The 22,012-nt window shown below is 41.5% G+C and overlaps 1 protein-coding gene across 6 annotated transcripts in view; it reads left to right on the forward strand.

Annotated features, from left to right (window-relative positions):
- Nucleotides 1-22,012, forward strand: part of DNHD1 (dynein heavy chain domain 1) — a 79,777-nt gene that overhangs the window by 23,478 nt on the left and 34,287 nt on the right. For 2 of the 6 annotated variants that reach the window (XR_006714040.1, XM_045484336.1), the window contains exons 10-11: nt 7,570-7,835; nt 7,926-8,169. Coding sequence is in view for 4 of the 6 variants with exons in the window: in XM_045484336.1 (XP_045340292.1) it covers nt 7,570-7,835; nt 7,926-8,169 (510 nt within the window). In the remaining 2 variants the exon portion in view is untranslated. Of the gene's footprint in view, nt 1-7,569; nt 7,836-7,925; nt 8,170-15,567; nt 15,726-16,175; nt 16,679-22,012 lie in introns of those variants that run through there. The other 4 variants (XR_006714039.1, XM_045484334.1, XM_045484332.1 and 1 more) reach the window with 4 other exon arrangements.

Raw genomic sequence — 22,012 nt, forward strand, 5'->3', positions numbered from 1 at the left:
ACCAGATATTTCACATTATTCTCTCATATTTTTTACTAATTCATGTTTTGGTATATTGTAGTACTTTTCTTTGAATGGCAAAACAAGCAAAAACCTTAAAATTTTATTCTAAATTCTAATGAAAGTGAAAATATTCACTTGCAATGTCCTGGGTTATCCCGTCTACTTTTTTTTTTTTTTTTTTTTTGAGAGAGAGAGAGAGAGAGTGAGAGAGAGAGAGAGAGCACACACAGAAGGGGCAGAGGGAGAGACTCTTAACCACGCTCCACGGTCAGCAAGTAGCCCAACTCAGGGCTTGATCCCACAATCCTGGGATCATGCATGACCTGAGCTGAAATCAAGAGTTGGACGCTCAATTGACTGAGTCACCCAGGCGCCCCTATCCCTTCTACTTTTAAAGGATCACCATGGACCGGTACATTTAGGCATGAAATGTCCTGATGCTTGTTATCTTACTTTCAAATGTTTTTGAGGAAAGAGAAAAGGAAAATCAAAGCAATGTGGGCAAAATGTTAATAATTGTTGAATCAAAGTGGATGGGTAAAAGGGGTTTGTAGTACTTTTAAACTTTCTTACATATTTGAGATTTTTCAAAACCAACATTTGAAGGAAAAAAAAAAAAAGATCAACATGAAAAATCAATGTAATATCATGGAGGAACTAGAACCAAAGTTCTGATTTAGGATTTTTCTTAAATTCTTGATGAAAATTGGAGTAGTATTTAATAAAACTAAATATCTAGCAGTTAAAACAGAACTAGTGGTGTTTAAGAAACATACATCTATCTGAGAAATTTGTTACTTAAGTGAGGCAAAATGTGTACATCGTTTTAGCCAAATTACAAAATAATTTCAGTACCTCTACTTATACATACAAACATGAAAAATCAGCCCCTTACAGTAGAAACTTACACACTGACTAGAGTCTGACCCCTAGAAGAAGACTCAATCTATTACTAATAACATAGTTGCAACATGTCTTGCAGTCTTTAAGCTTCATTCTCCAACATTTTCCAAAGAACAGTCTTAGTACTAGAACCAAAAAAAGATGATCAATATTGTTACCCTTACAATCGTTTCAGGAATTTTGAGCAGTTTAAAACTAGGAAAATACAATCAGATAATGATTCTTCTCATCTGGCAGGTGTCAAGTTCAGGAACTTAAGGTTCTTACGTTAACTTTACCCAGATCAGTGTATCTTTTTGTTATCTGTGGTAAGATAAATCTGTTACACTGAGAAAGGACAAAGGATTGCTCCATTTTTATTATAAACTCTTTCCTGTATGTTTTGGTTGGGGTGGTGTTGAAGTTAGCGTAGAGATAGAATGTAAACAATTAAACTGTCCTTACTGTATATTTTGGCCAAGGGGCTACATGTGGCAGGAAGGGTCTCTTGGGAGTGTGACACACAACGAGTATGACCAGCAAGAGGAAGAATAGAGGTAAGCATTGTAAGAGTGAGTACACCAGAAATGGAAGAGAAGAGACACTTTTTTCCCAATCATCCTGTAAGAAATACTGAAGACATGAAAAGTATATAAATATGTTTGACGAGAAGCTTTTGCTGCTCTGTGGACTAAGCAGCAGTCTGAGTGACTCAATGTCTGAGTGACTCATTCAAGGAAACCTACAGTAAAGGTCTACATTATTTGGTTTTTCACAGTTAGATTGATATTTAAAAATGCAGCTCCAGGTTGACTTATACACACACACACACACACACACACACACACACACACACACATTATACTGATACATATCTATTTTAAATTGAAGCCCAAATCCCTCAGTGGTGACAGGTAATTTATGTTTCTTTGATTTAATTGATATCATATTTCTTATCATAAGAAAGCTTTATTTGACTCTTTCTTTCACTTGGCTATGAAGTTGTTAGTGATTTCTGTTTTGTTTTGTTGGGATATTGCATTCACCAAGTTGTATTAAAAATACACTAGCTTTTCTTTCCATGGCCCAGAATCACACATGAATTGACTGTATCGCACCTTATTGCTTGAGTGCTCCTGTGGGTCTTGGTACCTTCAATCATAGTTCTTCAACCTTGTCTTGTGTTTTGGAGCTCACAAAACAGAAAGTTACCAAATTCAAAGGCAGAAAAGATGTAATAGCACCACTCTTCACAGAAATGGAGACTAGAAAGTCAGGAAGAGAGCCACATCTCTCAAATTGCTGCTTATCCTTTTATCTCTACTTCTCTCTGTGCTTCTTCCCAGTTCCCCTGATTCTCTCCTAAAACTAGCTGTCTCTGCCTTCTTTGAACTTTCTGCTCCCTTATAACTATTGCTTCCAAATGACTTGGGCGTCCTGTGGTACCAACCCCATCCTTGACTCTAGATGATCTGTCAGTTAAGTTTTCCTGTATGTGTGACTGACTTATTTCAAATTTTCAAGAGAAGGAATATGATTGATTTAACCTACCCTATAGAGAGAACCACATATCCATTAGCTCTGGGAAGGGGAATGGGTTGTGTTACAAACTAGTTGGTTTTAGCTACAGGTAAGAGCAGATCCTCTTAGAAGGGTATGTATAGTAGAGGAGGCTCCAATCTTTAGCTATGCTTGTATTGGCTATAAACCTACATTATGTAGGCCTAAATGTGCAAGTTGGGTTTGGATAACATGTTTCTAGCTCAGAGCTACGTAAACAAAAAGAGGAATTTATTGGCTCCCATAACTAAAAAAATACATGGATGCAGCTGGATTCAGGCTGAGCTGGATTCAGCACCCAGGCAATGTCATTGAGGCTTTATTTCTCTTTGTCTTTTGACTTTGCTTATGTGTTTGAATTCTGAGTCACCGAGAATGCTTTTAGCTGGAAGTAACAGAAGTCCTGAGAGTAGCCTAACAATTATGTGAAAACAATTCTCACATAATGAGAGGTCTCCAGGTAGGTGCTTCCAGGTTGTTTCAGTGGCTGAAAAATGTCATCAAGTATCAGGTTCCTCATGTCTGTCCCCTGCTCCTTTCTGGTTTTAGCTATAGGTAAGGGCAGAGCCTCTTAGAGGGGTGTGTGTGGTAGGGGAGGCTGTAATCAAAAAAGTTTTTTCAGGGCGCCTGAGTGGCTCAGTTGATTGAGCATCCAACTCTTGATTTTGGCTCAGATCATAATCTCACAGTTTCGTGAGTTTGAGCCCTGTGTCAGGCTCTGCACCGGTTGGAAGGGTAGAGCTTGCTTAGGATTCTCTCTCTCTCTTCCTCTCTCTCTGTCCCTCTCCCACTTGTGCTGTCTCTGGCTGTCTCAAATAGATTAAACTAAAAAAAAAAAAAAGTTTTTTTCATCCTTAGGCTTATTACCTTATAAATGCAAGACAAGCTCCAACTCCAAGCATCCCATTCTTAAGCAAAATCAGGGGAAAGGGAAACAAACACTGGAGGGAGAGCTCTTCCTGCCCGACTCACAGTTTAAAAAATATTTTTAAAGGTTTTATTATCATTATTATTTTAAATAATTTATTGTCAAGTTAGCTAACATACAGTGTATACAGTGTGCCCTTGGCTTCAGGAGTAGATTCCCATGATTCATCGCTTACATACAGCACCCAGTGCTCATCCCAGCAAGTGCCGTCCTCAATGCCCATCACCCATTTCCCCACCCCTCCGCCCTTCCCATCAACCCTTAGTTTGTTCTCTGTATCTAAGAGTCTCTTATCATTTGCCTCCCTCTCTGTTTGAAACTTTTTTTTTTTCCAACGTTTTATTTATTTTTGGGACAGAGAGAGACAGAGCATGAACGGGGGAGGGGCAGAGAGAGAGGGAGACACAGAATCGGAAACAGGCTCCAGGCTCTGAGCCATCAGCCCAGAGCCCGAAGCGGGGCTCTAACTCACGGACCGCGAGATCGTGACGCTTAACCGACTGCGCCACCCAGGCGCCCCTGAAACTATTTTTTTTTCTAACTCTCACATTTTACCAGGAAAGGAAATCTTTTCCAGAAACTCCCCAGCAGACACACTTTTACATCTCATTGTAAAAATCTAGGTCATGTGGCTACCTCCAGCAGCAAGAAGGGCTGGGAAGTCAAATGGCTGACATTTCTAGTTTCTCGTGGAAGATGGACTCTACCACCACAGAAGAAGGGAGAAGGGAATAGCTACTGGGTAGTCAGCCAACATGCCTTCCAAGGTTCTAGTCTTCCATTCTCAAAACCTGGCAAGCAAGAGAATTACCAGCATTCTCCACAGCATCATTTCATACTATATTGTTTCCCTTCTAGTAACTGATATTTAGTAAAATCTCATTTAATTTTAGCTCTACAAGCAACAATGTATTTAAGCAGTCTGTGTTGATCAGTCTCTCAGTAATTTTGTTTGTCTGAAGCTAATTCTCTTTAGATTCCTCAGGAAGGGCTTGTGGAAGCAAAATTTTATTTCCCCTTTTGCCTGGATGCCTGAAACATTTCTTTTCTTTTTTTTCTTGAAATTCAGTAATTTTAGTAGAGTATGCTTGTTATTGAACATTCTGAGGCAGTATTCTCAGGTATGCTCTTTCAAAATATAATTTTATGTCTTTTTTTATTTCAGGAAAGTTTTCTTGAAGTTTTTTAGTATTGATCTCTTCCCTCGCTTTGGTTTTTTCTTCAGGGACTCCTGTTACATGTATGTTAGATCCTTATCATCTATCCCAAATATTTGTCCCTTTATCTTGAAATTAAAAAAAAAAAAACAACCTCTATTTCCTTTTTATTTTATAGTTATCCATTTTTTACATTTTATTTCTCTTAAGGTATTACCTGTTAAGTTTCTTTGCTCTCAAATTCCTTTTAAGTTTCCATTCTGAAATGATTTTTCCCTTTATTTCTAATTATTTCCTGAGTTGTATCAAATGATTTCTGAATTTTTCTAATTCTGATATGTGTTCTTCTTTCATGACTTATATAACTTTCCTAGTGTCTTTTATCTTGTTTTGCAATGGGCTTGTTTTACTGTTTCTTGATACGTTTCCATTGTCTTTAAAGATGTTATTCTGTCCGGATTCTTTTTTCTTATAAAAGTTTTGTACGAGTTTGATGTTGATACTTTTCTGTTGCTCACCTTTGAAAAAATGGCTTTTCTGAACTTTTAGGAAGAGGTGAGGTTCAAAATGGCTTTCTAACCTCTCTGTTTCTATTGTTTTTTCTGTACTGTTCAAAAACTGGTGGCCAGCATTCTGAGATTTCCTGGTTTCTGTTTTGCTCTCCCAGTTTTGTCTGGACCTTTTCTCTTTTTCTCTATTGCTTCCACTCTGCTCAGTTTTAATTCCACCCCCAGCACTTTCTCCTTCTTGTCAAGCTCTGTCCCAGAAGGGACCCTGGCCAGTTGGTTTCAGGAGTCCATCGGGCATAGATTGCTTCAGCTCCTACAGACTTCACTGCTTTTGGAGTGGGAAAACTCCCTCCACTTTCACCTCCTGTTCTCAAATTTGCCCTCTGATCCCCAGGAAATGCCTTTGGGCTGTATTGGAGTTTTCCTAGTCTCAGGTGTGTCAGTTGTGTCTTTATTCCCCTCTGCCTCCTCCCCTACAAATGACAACGCCATGTAACTCTTGGGGCTGTAGGTGCTTTGTCCCCACCCACTTGCATTTTGGGGTTTGTAAGGATCTCTTAGCCCCATTTTCACTAAAATGTTATCATTGGGTTTGGGGTTTTACTGTCTAATTGATCTGTCACTTTTATGTCCTTTTATGTGGGAATTTGGGAGAGATTTCAAAATTGTGCTGTCACTCCCACCATTTTTCCAGAATCCCTCCTAGTATTATTTTTAAAGGGTCGTTCTTGATGTTATGTGAGGCAGAGACTGTAAGGTGTTGGAAGCAAGGGCCCAAAGCAGGGAGATGAGTTAGAAGGGCATTGCAGTAATGCCCTTCTAACTGAAAATCTAATAGTGACTTGGGCTGAGGTAAGGGGGCAGGTGGTGGTAATGGTGATGAGAGTTGGTTGGATTCTGGATATATTTTTAGTGTAGACTCAGTGGGATTTTGTGATGGTTGGGTGTGTTGTATGTTAGGTTAAGAGTCAAAGATAACTCAAGTTTTTGACTGGAGCAAGTGGAAGGATGGTGTTCCCATTTACTGAAGTTGGAAGACTGCAATTAGAGTAGTTTGGGGTAAGGGAGAAATCAGAGATCTTTTTTTTTTTTTTTAATTTTTAACATTTATTCATTTTTGAGACAGAGAAAGAGAGAGAGAGAGAGACAGAATGTGAGCCAGGGAGGGGCAGAGAGAGAGGGAGACACAGAATCTGAAGCAGGCTCCAGGTTCTGAGCTATCAGCAAAGAGCCTGAAATAGGCTCAAACTCACAAACCATGAAATCATGACCTGAGCCAAAGTCGGATGCTTAACCGAATGAGCCATCCGGGAGCCCCTTGAGGTACATGTTAGACGTCCAAGTAGAGATGTGGAATAGGCAATTGTTTAAATGGGATTGGGATTCAGTGAGAGATCTGAACTAGACATAAATTTGAGAACAAATAGATGGTATTTAAAACCATGAAACTGGATGAGCTCTCCTAGAAACTACAGATGGAGAAGAGAAGAGACCTGAGGACTGAGACTTGTTGGGGGGGGGGGGGCACTGTATGTTTAGGTGTTGGTACTATGCATCTAATTTCTGAACATTTCAATGCTTCCCCCCACCTTTTTTTTTCAGTTTATTTATTTTTTGTGTGAGAGACAGAGAGAGTGCATGTGGGGGAGGGGCAGAGAGAGAGGGGGACAGAGGATACGAAGCAGGCTCTGTGCCGACAGCAGAGAGCCCAGTGTGGGCCTCGAACTCATGAATCGTGAGATCATGACCTGAGCCAAAGTGGGATGCTTAACTGACTGAGCCAGCCAGGTGCCCATCAACCTCTTTTTGCACAAAGTTTTAACACAAATACTGAAATTGGCATTTAGCCGGTTTCTAAGAAGTTAAAGGAAAAGCCAGGCTCAAGGATATTCCTTAAGACATACTGAGGACTGGCATGTTCAACATCTTTGCCACCTCTTCCTCTGTTCCACAGAGGCTGGAGTTTTTCCCAGATCTCCTTATAGCTAGATGTTGTATGTGCTTGAGATCTCCAAGAGATTTCAGTTCAGAATTAAGGTAAGAGGGGGAGAGAGCCAATGCATATGCCATCCATTCTGCTGGAGGAGATCATAACAGAGGTAGTGTGCTTTTGTAGCTGCTGATGTGGCAGTGACATCCCAATTTGCCAGGCAGCACAGAGCCATAGATGCTCAGCCTCGAGTGTTTTTGTTTGTCAGCCCTTCCAACTATTTGCAACTCATTTAATATCCCATAGCAATTTCCTTTCTGCTTATACTAACTAAATTCTGTTTTCTGAACCTGAGCCATAACTAGTAAATTCCCTCAGTGGGTTGGTGTTTGTAATATAGATGTATGTGTAAACTCACTCAGGAGCAGGGAGTATGTGTGTGTGTGTGTGCGAGCGCGCGCGTGTGTGTGTGTGTTTGCGAGCCCATGTGTGTGTGTGTGTGTGTGTGTGTGTGTGTAATGTACACACTCAGGTAGGGAGAGAGGTTGTGTGGAGGCCCTGAAGGGCACTCATGGACAATTTTGGCATGTGTCCCACTAGAAGAAGATGAAGAGGAGGACTCGAACAAGGAATTCATCATGCCCAAGCTCCAGGGCCAGCCTAGCGATGCTGTGCACATCTTTTGTGGCCCAAATATAGGATTGGTGTGGCCCTGGAAGTCTCACACAGTTACTGAAGCCCTGGAGGTCCGTGGGTGCCGGCTGCGGGGTCAGTACTTGCCCCCCAATTATAAGCAGCTGCAAGAAGACCTGGACAACAGTCCTCGAATCCAGCAGGCACTGACTCTGCAGCAGGCCTTGCTGGAGGTGAGAAAAGAGGTTTAAGCAGTGAGGTCATGCCCACTAATTCCTATCATAGCCACCCACCTCTGCCCTAAGCACCTTGTCTGTACCTAGGGCATGCTGTGGGAGGTGAAGGAATTCTGCAAGGAACATCACTGGATGACAGGCATTCATGAGTTCCTGCAAGCCTGGGGGCCTCAGAAGCTGGAGTCCATGAGAGGTTGTCCCATCAAGAACTACATGATGCTGGTGAGCCGCGTGAACATGTGGCAGACTGATGTCTCCAATATACCTAAGAAGTTGATCACAAAAGGCAGATTGCTGCAGCTGAACTGCTATCACATACAGGCAGAGATGGGTGAGTGCTGCTTATCCTCTTTCCTTTCCTTCCACCTTCCTTATCTCATCCGCATGGCCCTCCTTGGGCCTGGAAATGTCCTTCAAGGACTTTTGGTGAAGGCCCCTCATTGGACCTCTAGAGCCTCCTAAAGTCCCAGGTCCCAGCCCCTTCCCTTTGCAAGTAAAGGTGTGATCATTACAGATGATAGCCTCTCCATCTGTTTTGGCGCTACTCATTCCCCATGCTCTGTGGGAAACATGTTTCTGTCACCTGACACTTTCTATTTTTCTGGCATGGAAGTAGTTCAAACCAAATGTGAGTGAGAAAAATCTTAGCCTACTCCTTAGGCTAGTGAGCTCAGTTTCTTTGCAGATATTCTCAGGAATCAAGAGTGCCCTTCCCCACACGCAGCAGAGTCAAAATTGACACTATAATTTGCATGTATAAAATGTTAGTCTCCTTAACTGATGTCCTCTTACTTTGTAGTCCTAACTTCTGCAGACGGCGAAAGAATGTATTCCAATTGAAAATGAAAGCACTTTTCATTTAAAGCAGCACTTTTGGTTTAACTCAGTCTATTTTGGGTATTTGGTCAATTCAAAATTCGTACTACAGTTCTGGGTTGTTTTTATTCTCAAGTGTCCTCTGCTCCTTTTCCTCCCCAAGGTGGCAGCTGGCATTGGAGAGGGCTGCTGGGCTGTGTGCTCTTACTTGCTGGCTTCTGTCAACCCTTACTGAGGTGTGATACATCCATTCCTGGTCTCTGCCCTCCTTCTGACATTGCTGCTTCTGGTGCAGCTATGGCCTAAGCTAGTGTAACTGTGTGTGTTCTCTTGGCTAGTAGGAGCTCAGAATGTCTACCTTTGCTAACTCAGCCCTGCATTGGATCCTGCTGGCTTTGCAGATCCATGGGATTTTAGTCAACCCTTCATTCGATCTTTGTCTTGGGCTGGCCACTCCCATAGCTTCTGCTTCAGGGTCCCTCACCCCTCTACATTGGAACCCATCCAGGCCCACTGGTTATTAAATCTCTATTATCTTATGTATCCCCTGCCATTTGGAAGTTGTGGGGGACTTTGGGAGCATTGTATTTAGCCCTCTTTTACATCACATGATTTCTACCCTGCTGTGGATATCTCATGTTAGCGTGTGGGCAATCTGCAAGGTGGTATCTTCCCTAAGCTCCACATGGAAGGTGGAGCTGAAACCCATTCTGCAATCTGTTTCCTCCTCAACCATCTCAGTTTCCCTCTTGTCTCTTATCTACCCCCACTAGACCAAGGCCCAGTTGTTGGTCTCTCTGGGTCTCTGAGAAATCTGGTTTAAAACCTAGTTTTGGTCCTCTTTCCCCCCCCCACTCCCTTCCAATGGGAAGGATGTCTAATGCTATTGTTTACTAGCTAAAGTGTCTCTGCCTAGAAACTGGTCTTAGAAAGGTTCACAGTGGGGTAGATTGGGAAGCCATTGATTTGTACTTCTAGGAAACAGAAAGGTGGTTCCATTTTCTCACCTAGCTCCCAATAACCAATAGTGTCTGCTTCCTGCAGAGAGAATGTTCTATCAGACCCATGGTCCCCAGGGCTGCTTTCTTTATGAAGGTGGGTGGCTTTGGGTGGCTCTGAAAGAGATTTCTTGAAAGTGCTTGCCTGCCTCACCCTCCTTGTCTTTCCTTTTCAACAAATAAAAGCACATGCCAAATTATGTAGCTTTTGGGCCACAAACTCCCCACTTTGCCCTCCATCAACCCCACCTAAATGTATAGGGGATTCAGGCTGGCATGGGAGGAACAGGGAGGGCCTGTGGTTAGCCTACCTTCTTTCTGACCTTGGCTTTGCTGCAATGTTGTTCAGGAAGTCTCTGTTCTTTCTAGTTTGTTAGATTCTTCGTCCTTAGTCCAAGATCAGCTGGCCTCTTCAAGAAGAACGGATGGAGAGAGAAAACCATGGGGTTCAGAATCATGGCTCTGCTTTTCACTGGCTTGTGTGACCTCAGGTCATTGTTCAGTTCATTTATTTGTAACATGGACATGATAATGCAGTCACCCACAGGGTTATGATAAGGAAGAGTAAATGAGATATTTTTTGCAGTGTTTTTAGCATTGAATAAGGCATGCAACAGATGCTTAATTTTTTCATTTAACCTTATCCCCTTCTGTCTACTCTCATTCTTCTTGTGATCTAATTTTGTCTACTTGTCCTCCAACTCTGTTCGTCTTCTGCCTGGGCTTCCCTGCACTGTGAATGACATAATTATTCACTCTTGTGAGTTAGTGTTCATCATTTATTCTTCCCTCTCCCTAACTCCACCACATACAACCTGTCACCAAATCTCTTCCATTCTTCTACCTCCTAAATATCTCTCAAATCTGTCTTCCCATCCATCTCCAACTTCTAACCCCCAGCAGCCCTGGTATTTTCAGTCTATCGCTGATTCACACCATATGATGTCGCTGTTGAGCTCCTTTCTGCCATCACCTGCCTGATACTGCTGGTCTAAAAAGCAGCACAGGGGTACCTGGGTGGCTCAGTCAGTTAAGCGTCTGACTTTGGCTCAGGTCGTGATCTCACAGTTTGTGAGTTTAAGCCCCATGTCGGGCTCTGTGCTGACATATCAGAGCCTGAAGCCTGCTTCAGATTCTGTATCTTCCTCTCTCTCTGCTCTTCCCCTACTCACGTGCTGTCTCTCTCTCAAGGATAAAGATTTAAAAAAAATTTTTTTTAAGCAGCACAATTGCAACAGCCTAGCTACTGCTAGAGGGCACAGGGATAGTCTGGAAAAGGAGATGTTCTCTTCCTTGTGTTCTGTTCAACCTTGGATGTCCCTCCATGGCTTCCCTCTCTCTCGGTTTTCTCAGTTTCATCTCTTGGTATTGAGTCCTATGGGTTACTTCCTTCGAAGCTTCAGATGGGTCATACCCAGTGTGTCTCAATTATCTGTCCCTGGAACTCACTACCTCACTTTCTAGTTGCAGAGATGCTCATAGAGGATAAGTCAGTTTATTTTCACCCCTCAAAACATAAAATAGAACAGAATGGCGCCAGGCTGCCTCAGTTTGACTATTTGCCCTGCCACTGTGTGATATATTTTTTAAGTTTTTATTTAAATTCTGGGTGGTTAACATACAGTATAACATTAATTTCAGGTGTAAATTAAGTGCAGAGTCAGCACTTCTCTGCAGCACCCAGTGCTCATCACAAGTGCACTCCTTAATCCCCATCACCTGTTTAACCAATCCCCTCACCCACTTCCCTTCTGGCAACCATCAGTTTCTTCTCTATATAGTTAAGAGTCTGTTTCTTGGTTTGCCTTTCTTTCTCTTTTTTTTTTTCCTTTGCTCATTTGTTTTGTTTCTTAAATTCCATATAGGAGTGAAAACATATTGTATTTGTCTCTCTCCAACTGACTTACTTTGCTTAGCATAGTATTCTAGCTCCATCCATATTGTTGCAAATTTCAAGATTTCATTCTTTTTATGGCTGAGTAAGATGATATGATATAATTTATTTAACATAAATCATATATAATATAATAATATATAATATTTTATTCTATACACACACACACCACATCTTCTTTACCCATTCATCAATGGATGGAACTTGGGCTGCTTCTATAATTTGGCTATTGTAGATAATGCTGCTGTAAACACTGGGATGCATATATCCCTTTGAATTAGTATTTTTGTATATTTTGAGTAAATGCTCAGTAGTGTGATTGCTGGATCATAGGGTAGTTCTATTTTTAACTTTTCGAGGAACCTCCATACTGTTTCCTACAGTGGCTGCAACAGTTTGCATTCCTACCAACAGTGTAATCGAGTTCCCCTTTCTCCACATCATCACCAAGACTTGTGGTTTCTTGTGTTGATTTTAGCCATTCTGACAGGTGTGAGGTGATATCTCATAGTTTTGACTTGCATTTCACTGATGATGAGTGATGATGAACATTTTTTTATGTGCCTGTTACCCTTCTGAATGTCTTTTTTTGGAAAAATGTCTATTCATGTCTTCTGCCCATTTCTTAATTGGATTATTCATTTTTGGAGTGTTGTGTTTTATAAGTTCTTTATATATATATTTTACATTTATCAGATATGTCATTTGCAAAAATCATCTCTATTCTGTAAGTTGCCTTTTAGCTTTGTTGATTGTTTTCCTTTGTTGTGCTGAAGCTTTTTATTTTGATGAAGTCCCAATAGTTTATTTTTGCTTTTGTTTCTCTTGCCTCAGAAGATATATCTAAAAAGAAGTTGCTATGGCCAGTGTCAAAGAGGTTACTGCCTGTATTCTCTTCTAGGATTTTTATGGTTTCAGGTCTCACATTTAGGTCTTTAATTCATTTTGAATTTATTTTTGTGTATGGTATAAGAATGTAGTCTAGTTTCACTTTTTTGCATGTAGCTGTCCAGTTTTCCCACACTACTTGTTGAAGAGACAGTCTTTTTCCCATTGGATATTCTTTCCTGCTTTGTCGAAGGTTAATTGGCCATACAGCTGTGGGTTCATTTCTGGGTTTTCTATTCTGTTCCATTGATCTATGTGTCTATTTTTATGCCAGTACCATACTGCTTTGATTACTAAATTACTGCTTTGTAATGTAACTTGAAGTCCAGAATTGTGATGCCTCCAACTTTGCTTTTCTTTTTCAAGATTGCCTTGGCTATTCTGGGTCTTTTGTGGTTCCATACAAATTTTAAGATTGTTGGTTCTAGCTCTGTGAAAGATGCTATTGGCATTTTGATAGGGATTGCATTAAATGTGTAGATTGCTTTGGGTAGTATAGACATTTTAACAATATTTGTTCTTTGAATTCACAAGCATGGGATGTCTTTCCATTTCTTTGTGTCAGCTTCAGTTTCTTTCATCAGTGTTTTATAGTTTTCAGAATACAGATCTTTCACCTCTTTCGTTAAGTCTATTCCTACGTATCTTATTGTTTTTGGTGCAGCTATAAGTGGGATTAATTTCTTAATTTTTCTTTCTGCTGCTTCTTTACTGATGTATAGAAATGCAATAGATTTCTGTATGTTGATTTTATATCCTGAGACTTTACTGAATTTGTTTCTCAGATCTAGCAGTTTTTTAGTGGTCTTTTCGGTTTTCTTTTTTTTTTTTAATTTTTAAAAATTTATCTATATATAGAGAGAGAGCACATGCGCATGCGTGCAAGTTGGGGAGGGGCAGGAGATTGAATCTCACGCAGGCTCTACACTGTCATTGCAGAGCTCAATGTGGAGGGAGCTGGAGGTGGGGCTTAAACTCAGGAACCATGAGATCATGACCTGAGCTGAAATCAAGTGTTGAAATTGAGTGTTGGACGCTCAATGGACTGAGCCACCCAGGTGCTCTTCAGGTTTTGTATATATAGTATCATGTCATCTATAAATAGTGAAAGTTTTACTTCTTCCTTGGCTATTTGGATGCCTTCTTATTTCCTTTTGTTGTCTGATACCTATGGCTAGGACTTCCAGTACTATGTAGAATAAAAATGTTGAGAATGGACTGTAGTGGAAAACCGCTCACTTTTCCCCCCATTTAGGATGATACTAGCTTTCAGTTTTTCATATATGGCCTTTATTATATTGAGGTATGTTCCCTCCAAATCTACTTTGTTAAGGGTTTTTATCATGAATGGATATTATACTTTGTCAAATGCTTCTTCTGCATCTAATGAAATGATCATATCGTTCTTTTATTAATGTGATGTACCACATTGATTGATCTGTGAATATTGAACCACCTTTGCAACCTAGGAATAAATCCCACTTGATCGAGGTGAATGATTTTTAAAAAAAATTTTTTTTTCAACGTTTATTCATTTTTGGGACAGAGAGAGACAGAGCATGAACAGGGGAGGGGCAGAGAGAGAGGGAGACACAGAATTGGAAACAGGCTCCAGGCTCTGAGCCATCAGCCCAGAGCCTGACGCGGGGCTCGAACTCACGGACCGCGAGATCGTGACCTGGCTGAAGTCGGATGCCCAACCGACTGCGCCACCCAGGCGCCCCAGAGGTGAATGAATGATTTTTTTAATGTATTGTTGGATTCAGTTTGATAATATTTAATTGAGAATTCGTACACATGTGTTCAGGGATATTGACCTGCAGTTCTCTTTTTTAGTGGTGTCTTTATCTGGTTTTGGTGTCAGGGTAATGCTGCCATCATAGGATACATTTAGAAGTTTTCCTTCCTTTTCTATTTTTTGGAATAGTTTGAGAAGAATAGGTATTAACTCTTGTTTAAATATTTGGTAGAATTTGCCTATGAAGTCATCTTGTCCTGGACTTTTGTTGACATTATGTGATATTGATAAAGCTATTGAACCTCTCCTGAGGCTCAGTTTGCTTATCTGTAAAACAGGGACAATAATAGTATCTACCTCAAAGGGTTTTGTGAGTATTGAAAGGACTAATATAAGCAAAGTAGTTGACATTGTATATGGCATGTAGTAAGCAAGCATTCTATACTGTATTTCGTGGTATACTGTGTATCATATTTCTGTATTTTATTTTGCTGTCCTGGGCATATTTTAACATCTCTGAACTCAAGAGGTGTATTATAATTGATAGCATGTCAGAGTCCAGATGGCATTGTTTTTTTCTTTTTGCATGGTATATAAAATAATGATGCTTCTTATAATCAGTGTTACTTTAGTGGTGTTAGTGATTTGGTGAGGCATCATACTGGTGCTGTTCCTGCCCTTGGAAACGGTGGAGTTGCTCATATCACCAAAGGCAGCCTCCAATATTACCTTCTAAGCTTCATATCCACCTGGCAGCTTTTTTTTTTTTTTTTCTAATCCTTAAAAACAAAACGCAGATTACACATTCTTCTTGCTACTTCTTCTACTAGAGCAAAGCCACTAAGACTCCCCAAACAGAAAACTTTTATCTGGATAGGTTGTTCTACTATTCGTGAGCATGTCATTCCCGTGCCTTTACACGTGCTATTTCATCTGCTTGGCATGTCTTTGCCCCTGGAGCATTAGCTCCTCACAGCATTCAGCTCCAGTGTTCCCTGCTGGAGGAGGCCTTTCCCAGCTTCCTCAGGTCTCCTCTCCTTTCACTTGAAGAGCTGGGCACTTGAAGAGCATTTATCGCACTGGTTTGTGATTGTCCATTTGTTTGTCTATCTCTGCCACCATGTTGTGAACTTCTGAGGGTGGGAACATTTTCTGTCTCACCCACCCACTCTGGTCTCCCGGTGTCCAGCATAGCCTTTAGTAGCTGTGGATAGCACCAGTGGATAGCAGCTGGCCAGACACTGGGCGGGGGTCCAGTAAGTGTTCACTGAGTCAGGGAATGAATTTGTGGTCTGGCTTCCCCATTACCCCTCCCCCACTGTGGACCCACAGTGCTTGACCAGCACCCCTTCTCTTTCATGTACCTCTTAACACCGAACCTTCTCCTGTCTTCAGAATCCAAGCTGGATGGCATCAGGAAGGACATTCTTACACATGTACAGAACGAGTGCTGGACCCGCAGTCAGCAACTAATAACGGAGCTCACAGATTTCACGGAGGTCTTCCAAACCATCAACTCAGACATTCATACCATTGCACGGTGCTCCCAGAAGGTGGGCTTTTCTCATCCTTCCTTCCCAGCTTATCCAGGGGCCCATCTTGCTTACATGCTCAACACACTCTCTTCAGGTCTCTGCTGAGCTCCCATTGGGGCTTGATGCTTCTAAACTGTGCTCACATATGTGATCTGTCCTTACTAACTCTCACTCTGTTCTCGTGGCCCTCAGTTTCCTCATGTCAGGGAGAAGCCCTGGTGTGAGAGAGACTCTGTGACAGTCAGCTAGGGATCTATCACTCTGTCATCAGGGTAATGACTTGGTGGGGGAGGAGCCTGCTGTCTTCAGAGAGACCTGGGTCAGATGGGATCTGATCCCACAGTGCCCCTGATCCCAGTTGGGTAAAGGTGGCTGTTGGGGTCTGGGGCCCCTAGAAGATGGGAGCTCCCCTCAGAATGAGCCCAAACTGGTGCACAGGGTTGTGGGGGTACCGGTCTCATGTTGTAGCCCCCTGCAGTTGAACCAGGCCAACGAGCAGTATGCAGAGCTGGAGAAGCGAATGGAATACATACGGGCACTCCACGAACTCATCCGCAACCACTTTAGCCTCTTTAGTGCTGAGAATGAGGCACTGGACATCTCGGTGAGAAGGCAGTTGGGGAAGTCACCCATGCCTCCCAGTCTCCCTCCCCCACAGCCACACCTACCTGACCGCATTCCCCTTGCCCCACAGCTACTGGATGTGTGGGAGGCATTTCAATTTGAGAAAAGCCAGGCCTCAGAGTTCCTGCTCAGCAAGCGACATGCCATTGTGCCCAAGCTGCAGCAGCTAATAGCAGCGGCACTTGTGGAGCTGGAAGGTCTGATTGAGAACGCCCTATCTGGCCCCTTCATGGACCCTGCGCAAGAACAGAGGAGCATGGAGCGTCAGCTTATCTCCCTGGAGCGTCAGTTCCAGAACACAGCCAGTCACCTCAGTGAACTGCACCATGCCTATGCCACCTTCACCGGTACTGAGGATCCCTGCTCCCTCTACCACCATCCTGTGAGAGACCCATCAACCGAGATAAGGGTCCTGTATCCTGAGTGTCCCTAAGCAAGTTTCGGGAATCACATACCTTCATTTTAGTCTCTTTTATAAATGAAAATTATAGGACAGAATCTTTGTACATTGGCTATGTTAAGGGCTCTGCTTAGTGGGGGAAGACAGAGGGCTCACAGTCTGGTAGGGAAGGCAAATCGGTGAATATTACATTAGAATGTGATGGGGCTGAAGGGCTAAAAGCCTCTGCAGGGGAAATGTAAAGGTGCCCTCATTGTAGTCCTTAGCCGATCCAGCCCAGCCCTGTACCAGGCTGCAGGTCCCAGCTAAAAATAGGTCTTGATAAGTCATAGCCCCTGCTTCCAGCCAATGTAGTGTAGAGGGGCAGCTGCCGAGGGTCTCCCTGGCCCACAGAGGAGACCAGGGCAGAACTATTGGTCTTAGCCCTCTGTACAAAGGGGTGCAGCTAGACTGGTTCCCTTCTGCACATTAAGAACTTTGTGGGCTCAAGTTTCTCCTTTCAGATTCAGTCACTTCTTTTGGTTACTTTTATCCCCTGGAAGGGCACACTGCTTCTGAGTTGCCTCTTGGCCAACTACCAACTATTACCAACTCTGCCTGTGGGCATTCCTAGTCCCAGGGCCGTTTGGCCAAATGTAGGGTGGAGGGGACACCTTGGGACCATCCTTAAGCAAGGGACTTTTTTCTTCAGCCAAGTATGGAGAGACCCTCTAACTGACATAGACCACAAACCTTAAACTTTCCTCTAGGGATTGGGTATGTTTGTGAAAAGGCAGAGTAGGGGCCTCAGGCCTTGCGATGCTAGGCCCAGGAAGCCCGAGAGCATGCTTTTAGTTCCATCGTCCATCCCTAGCTCTTCACCAAACTCCCAGCTTTTGTTAAAGTAATCCAGGATCTTAAAGCTAGATTATTAATACTATTCTATATTTTCCATTATGTATCTTATTTTAATTAATACTTTAAAAAAAAGCTTATTTTCAGAGAGAGAGAGAACACAAGTAGAGGAGGGACAGAGAGAGGGAGAGAGGGAGAGTCCTGAGCAGGATCCACACTGTCAGCGCAGAGCCTGACACAGGGCCTGAACCCATGAACCATGAGATCATGACCTGAGCCAGAATCAAGATTTGGACACTTAACTGCCTAAGCCACCCTGGCACCCCAATCTTAATACTTTTGACATTTGCTTGGTTTTATAACCAAGTTATCAACTATTTTCACATATAAGGTTTACTGGTTTTGTTTACCCACTCCCTTTTTTTTTTTTAATCAAAGTGTGGTTGACAACCAATGTTACAGTAGTTTCAGATGTATAAGATAGTGATTTGACAAGTGCTTCTATACATTCTGCTGTGCTCACCACAAGTGTAGCCACCATCTGTCACCGTACATCGCTATTACAGTACCATCAACTATATCCCCATGCTGTGCCTTTCATCCCCGTGACCTTTCCGTTCCATAGCCAGGCGCTGTAACTCTCCCTCCCCTTCACCCATTTTGCCCAACCTACCACCTCCCTCCCCTCTGGCAGCTCTCAGTTTGTTCTCTGCATTTATGGGTCTGTTTTCTGCTTTTTGTTTTGTTTATTCACTGGTTTTGTTTTTTTAGATTCCACACATGAATGATATCACATGGTATTTGTCTTTCTCTCTCTGACTCATTTCATTTAGCATAATGCCCTCTAGGTCCATCCATGTTGTTGCACTACCATTTTTAGAAATACCCCATCTTTTCATTATTTTCATTCTTTACTTAAATGGCAGCAATATTTCTTTGAGTATTTATTTTTTCTAAGAAGGGAGTTAGAGGTGTTAAAATTTCTAAGTTCTTTATGTCTAGGATGACTTTATAATGTCCTTATATCACAGATTGGCTAGATATTGAATTCTGAAGCCACAGACATTTTTTTCTCCAAACTTAGGATATTGCATCATTGTCTTCTGATATTTAGCATTGTGGGCCAATCTGTTATCAATCTGATTTTTTTTTTTCCTGGGCAGGTAATCTGTTTATCAGTTATTTGATAATGGCTCTTAGATTTGCTCTGGTCTCCTTCCAGAATTCATACTTGTATATTGGATTTTCTGGATCTCTTCTCCATTTCTTTTATCTTCAGCATCATTCATTCCTTTATTCTGAATTCTGAGGAAATATCATGAGCTTATCTTATAAACTTCCATTTTCTTGGCATCTACTCTGTAATTTCCATTGCATTTAGAAGTACACACATATTATATGTATACGCATGCTTATGTGCACATGTATATGTATATGTGTATGCATATGTGAATATATACCTGAGTATATTTCCTAGCCCTGTCTACTGAAGAGACTAAGAAGCAAAGACACTCCAACAGCAAGAAGCAACTTTGTGTCCTGGTCTTAGTTGCTAATATCATTCCCTACCAGGGCTCCTCAGAAAATGGGTGACTCCAAGGCTGTCACAGGGTAGGTACAAGATGAGCCTAGAATATCTTTTTAAGGTCTTGAGGACACAGAAGGGATGCCAACTGTCCAAATCTGAGGCAATTTTAGCACTGAAGTACAAAGTAAACTATTGGAAAAATAGGAATTTATAATCCACACTGATAATAAGTAGATAAATAAGTGAGGGAGAAATGAGGACTTGCACTTACAATAGAATGCCGAGAGCCAACTGATAAATGTAGAAGGAGAAAAATTGGAGGGGAAAATCATCATTTTGCAAACATTCTGGTAAATGTTGGATCAGGTAAAGTCATCAGTGGGGCAAATTCGATGAGATGTAGAATATTTGCACAGTCTTAGAGATTCTCCTACAGAGACTACTTATTAGTTGCAAGGGAGGGGAGAAAAAACACTAGCAATTATTCAGTAGAGAAATTGGGCAACATTTTGACCAGGTGATCAAAGTTAACATCACCAATGAGAGACAGACATCATGTGCCTCCAGACATGATACCCAAAGGACACAACATTACCTATTCAGTAGTCCAGCTGAGAATGAATAACTTCAGTCATGAAAAGAATCATATAAACACAACATGAGGAACTTTCTGTTAACAGAAAAGGGAGAAAAGGGTCAATATACTTCAAAAATGTCTGTTAGAAAAGATTAAAGCTATAGGGAATGTTCTAGATTAAAAGAAGTTAAAGAGACATGACAAGTAAATGTGGTACTTGATTCTGGACTGGGTGCTGTAGTTGAGGGGGAAAATGCTATAGGACCTTATTAGGTCAATTGACAACATTGGAACATGGACTATAGGTTAAAGAATTGTATCAATATAATATATGAAGTTGATAATTATAGTTATATAAGAGAATATCCCTATTCTTAGGGAATACACAGTATTTGGGGGATAAATTGGGCCATGATATATGTAACTTACCCTTAAATAGCTCAGTAAAGAATTATGTGTTGGTGTATACATATGCCCATATACATACAGAGCCTGTAAACACAAGTGATAAAGAAAATGGGTAAAATGTTAACAAATGGTATACATCTATTCTTTTTACTGCTCTTTCTTGCAACTTTAAAAAATTTGAAATCACTTCTAAATAAAGTTTTAAAATGCAATGAAACTTACTGAGTAGATACCACAGCAAATGTGTGTCAGAGGATATTTGCTGTTAATCCTCAAGAGTGTATCTTCTCACGTGTCTGGGGATACAATGCCTGCTTTTTTTTTTTTTTTTTTAATCTTTTTAACATTTATTTATTTTTGAGACAGAGAGACAGAGCATGAATGGGGGAGGGGCAGAGAGAGAGAGAGAGAGAGAGAGAGAGAATCTGAAGCAGGCTCCAGGCTCTGAGCCATCAGCCCAGAGCCCAACGCGGGGCTCAAACTCACGGACTGCGAGATCGTGACCTGAGTTGAAGTCGGACGCTTAACCGACTGAGCCACCCAGGCGCCCCAATGCCTGCTCTTTCTTACAGAGGAAGTTCTTCACTTGTCCAAGATTTGATGTTGAGACAACTGCTGTCAAAGATTATATGAGTCTCTAGCCAGATCTTTTGAGTTCAGACAAAGGAAGATTGGAAGGGTTTAAATTTACTATCTTTTTTTCTGGTCAGATGAGAGCTTTGATAGCCTGATAGTGATTCTCAGTCTTTCATTATTCTGCTTTCCATGATGGATGATGCTTACATATGTAAGATTCATGATTCCCATCATTTGGGTATTATTTTATCCCTTTTTCTCTCACTGAAGAAAGTATACTGGAACTCAGATGAATGAGAATGACAACTTTACTGTAATATCCTTGAGTCTAGTCAGATATATTTTAAGTAAATTACAAATCTCAGTACCATAACTATTATTAACTGCAAATTACTTTTGACACATATCTCACAACCAAATATAAATATTTGGTCAAGGATTATGCAGCAGCTTATGAGATGAAGGGAGGGAATAATGACCAGAAGTACACAAAATAGGAAGCATCACCATTTACCCCTTATGGTCCTCTCTATAGACCAGATATTTTTTCATATGCATCTCACTGGATTTATTCATTTGTCTAACAGGTATTCCTTGAGTGCCTATATTGTGCACCAGGCTTGAGGTATATCAATAGATAAATAACATCCCCCCCACCCACCTTCATGGGCCCAACATTGTAGCAGGGAGAGAAAGACAACAAATTATAAACATAAAATATAACCAAATTATGGAGGCACCTTGGGTGGTTTAGTCAGTTAAGCATCTGACTCTTGATTTCAGCTCAGTTCATGATCTCATAATTTGTGGGATCAAGTCCCACATTAGGCTCTGCACTGTCAGCAGAGCCTTTTTGGGATTCTCTCTCCCTCTCTCTTTGCCCCTCCCCTACTTGCACACAGCTCTCTCTCAAAATAAATAAATAAACTTAAAAATATATGTATGTATCTAACCAAATTATGGAGTACATTAGAAGGTGATAAGTGGCACAGAAAAAAGAATAGAGAAGGTAAGAGGTGTTGAGGATGCCAGAGAAGGTAGAAAGCGGTTTTTAACGGGTTGGGCTACACAGGCCTCATGCAGATGGACTTGAATTTGGTGAAGAAGTGAGGTATATGGTTTTCTAAGGGAAGAGTGTTCCAGAAAGAATGAGTTACCAGTCAGAGGCTCTCAGCAGGAGAGGGCATACCTGGGGTGTATACAAACATCAGCAAAGAGCCTGGTGTGTCTGGAGCAGAGTGAGATGGAAACTAACAGAAGAGGAACCCTTCCCTTTTGCTGCCATCACATTTTCCCAGATAGCCTTTCCTTGGAATAACTATCTCCTAGATGGTCCCCACCTACAATAGTCCCCACTG

Source organism: Leopardus geoffroyi, chromosome D1 (assembly GCF_018350155.1).
Source record: "Leopardus geoffroyi isolate Oge1 chromosome D1, O.geoffroyi_Oge1_pat1.0, whole genome shotgun sequence".
NCBI classification, from domain to species: Eukaryota; Metazoa; Chordata; class Mammalia; order Carnivora; family Felidae; genus Leopardus; species Leopardus geoffroyi.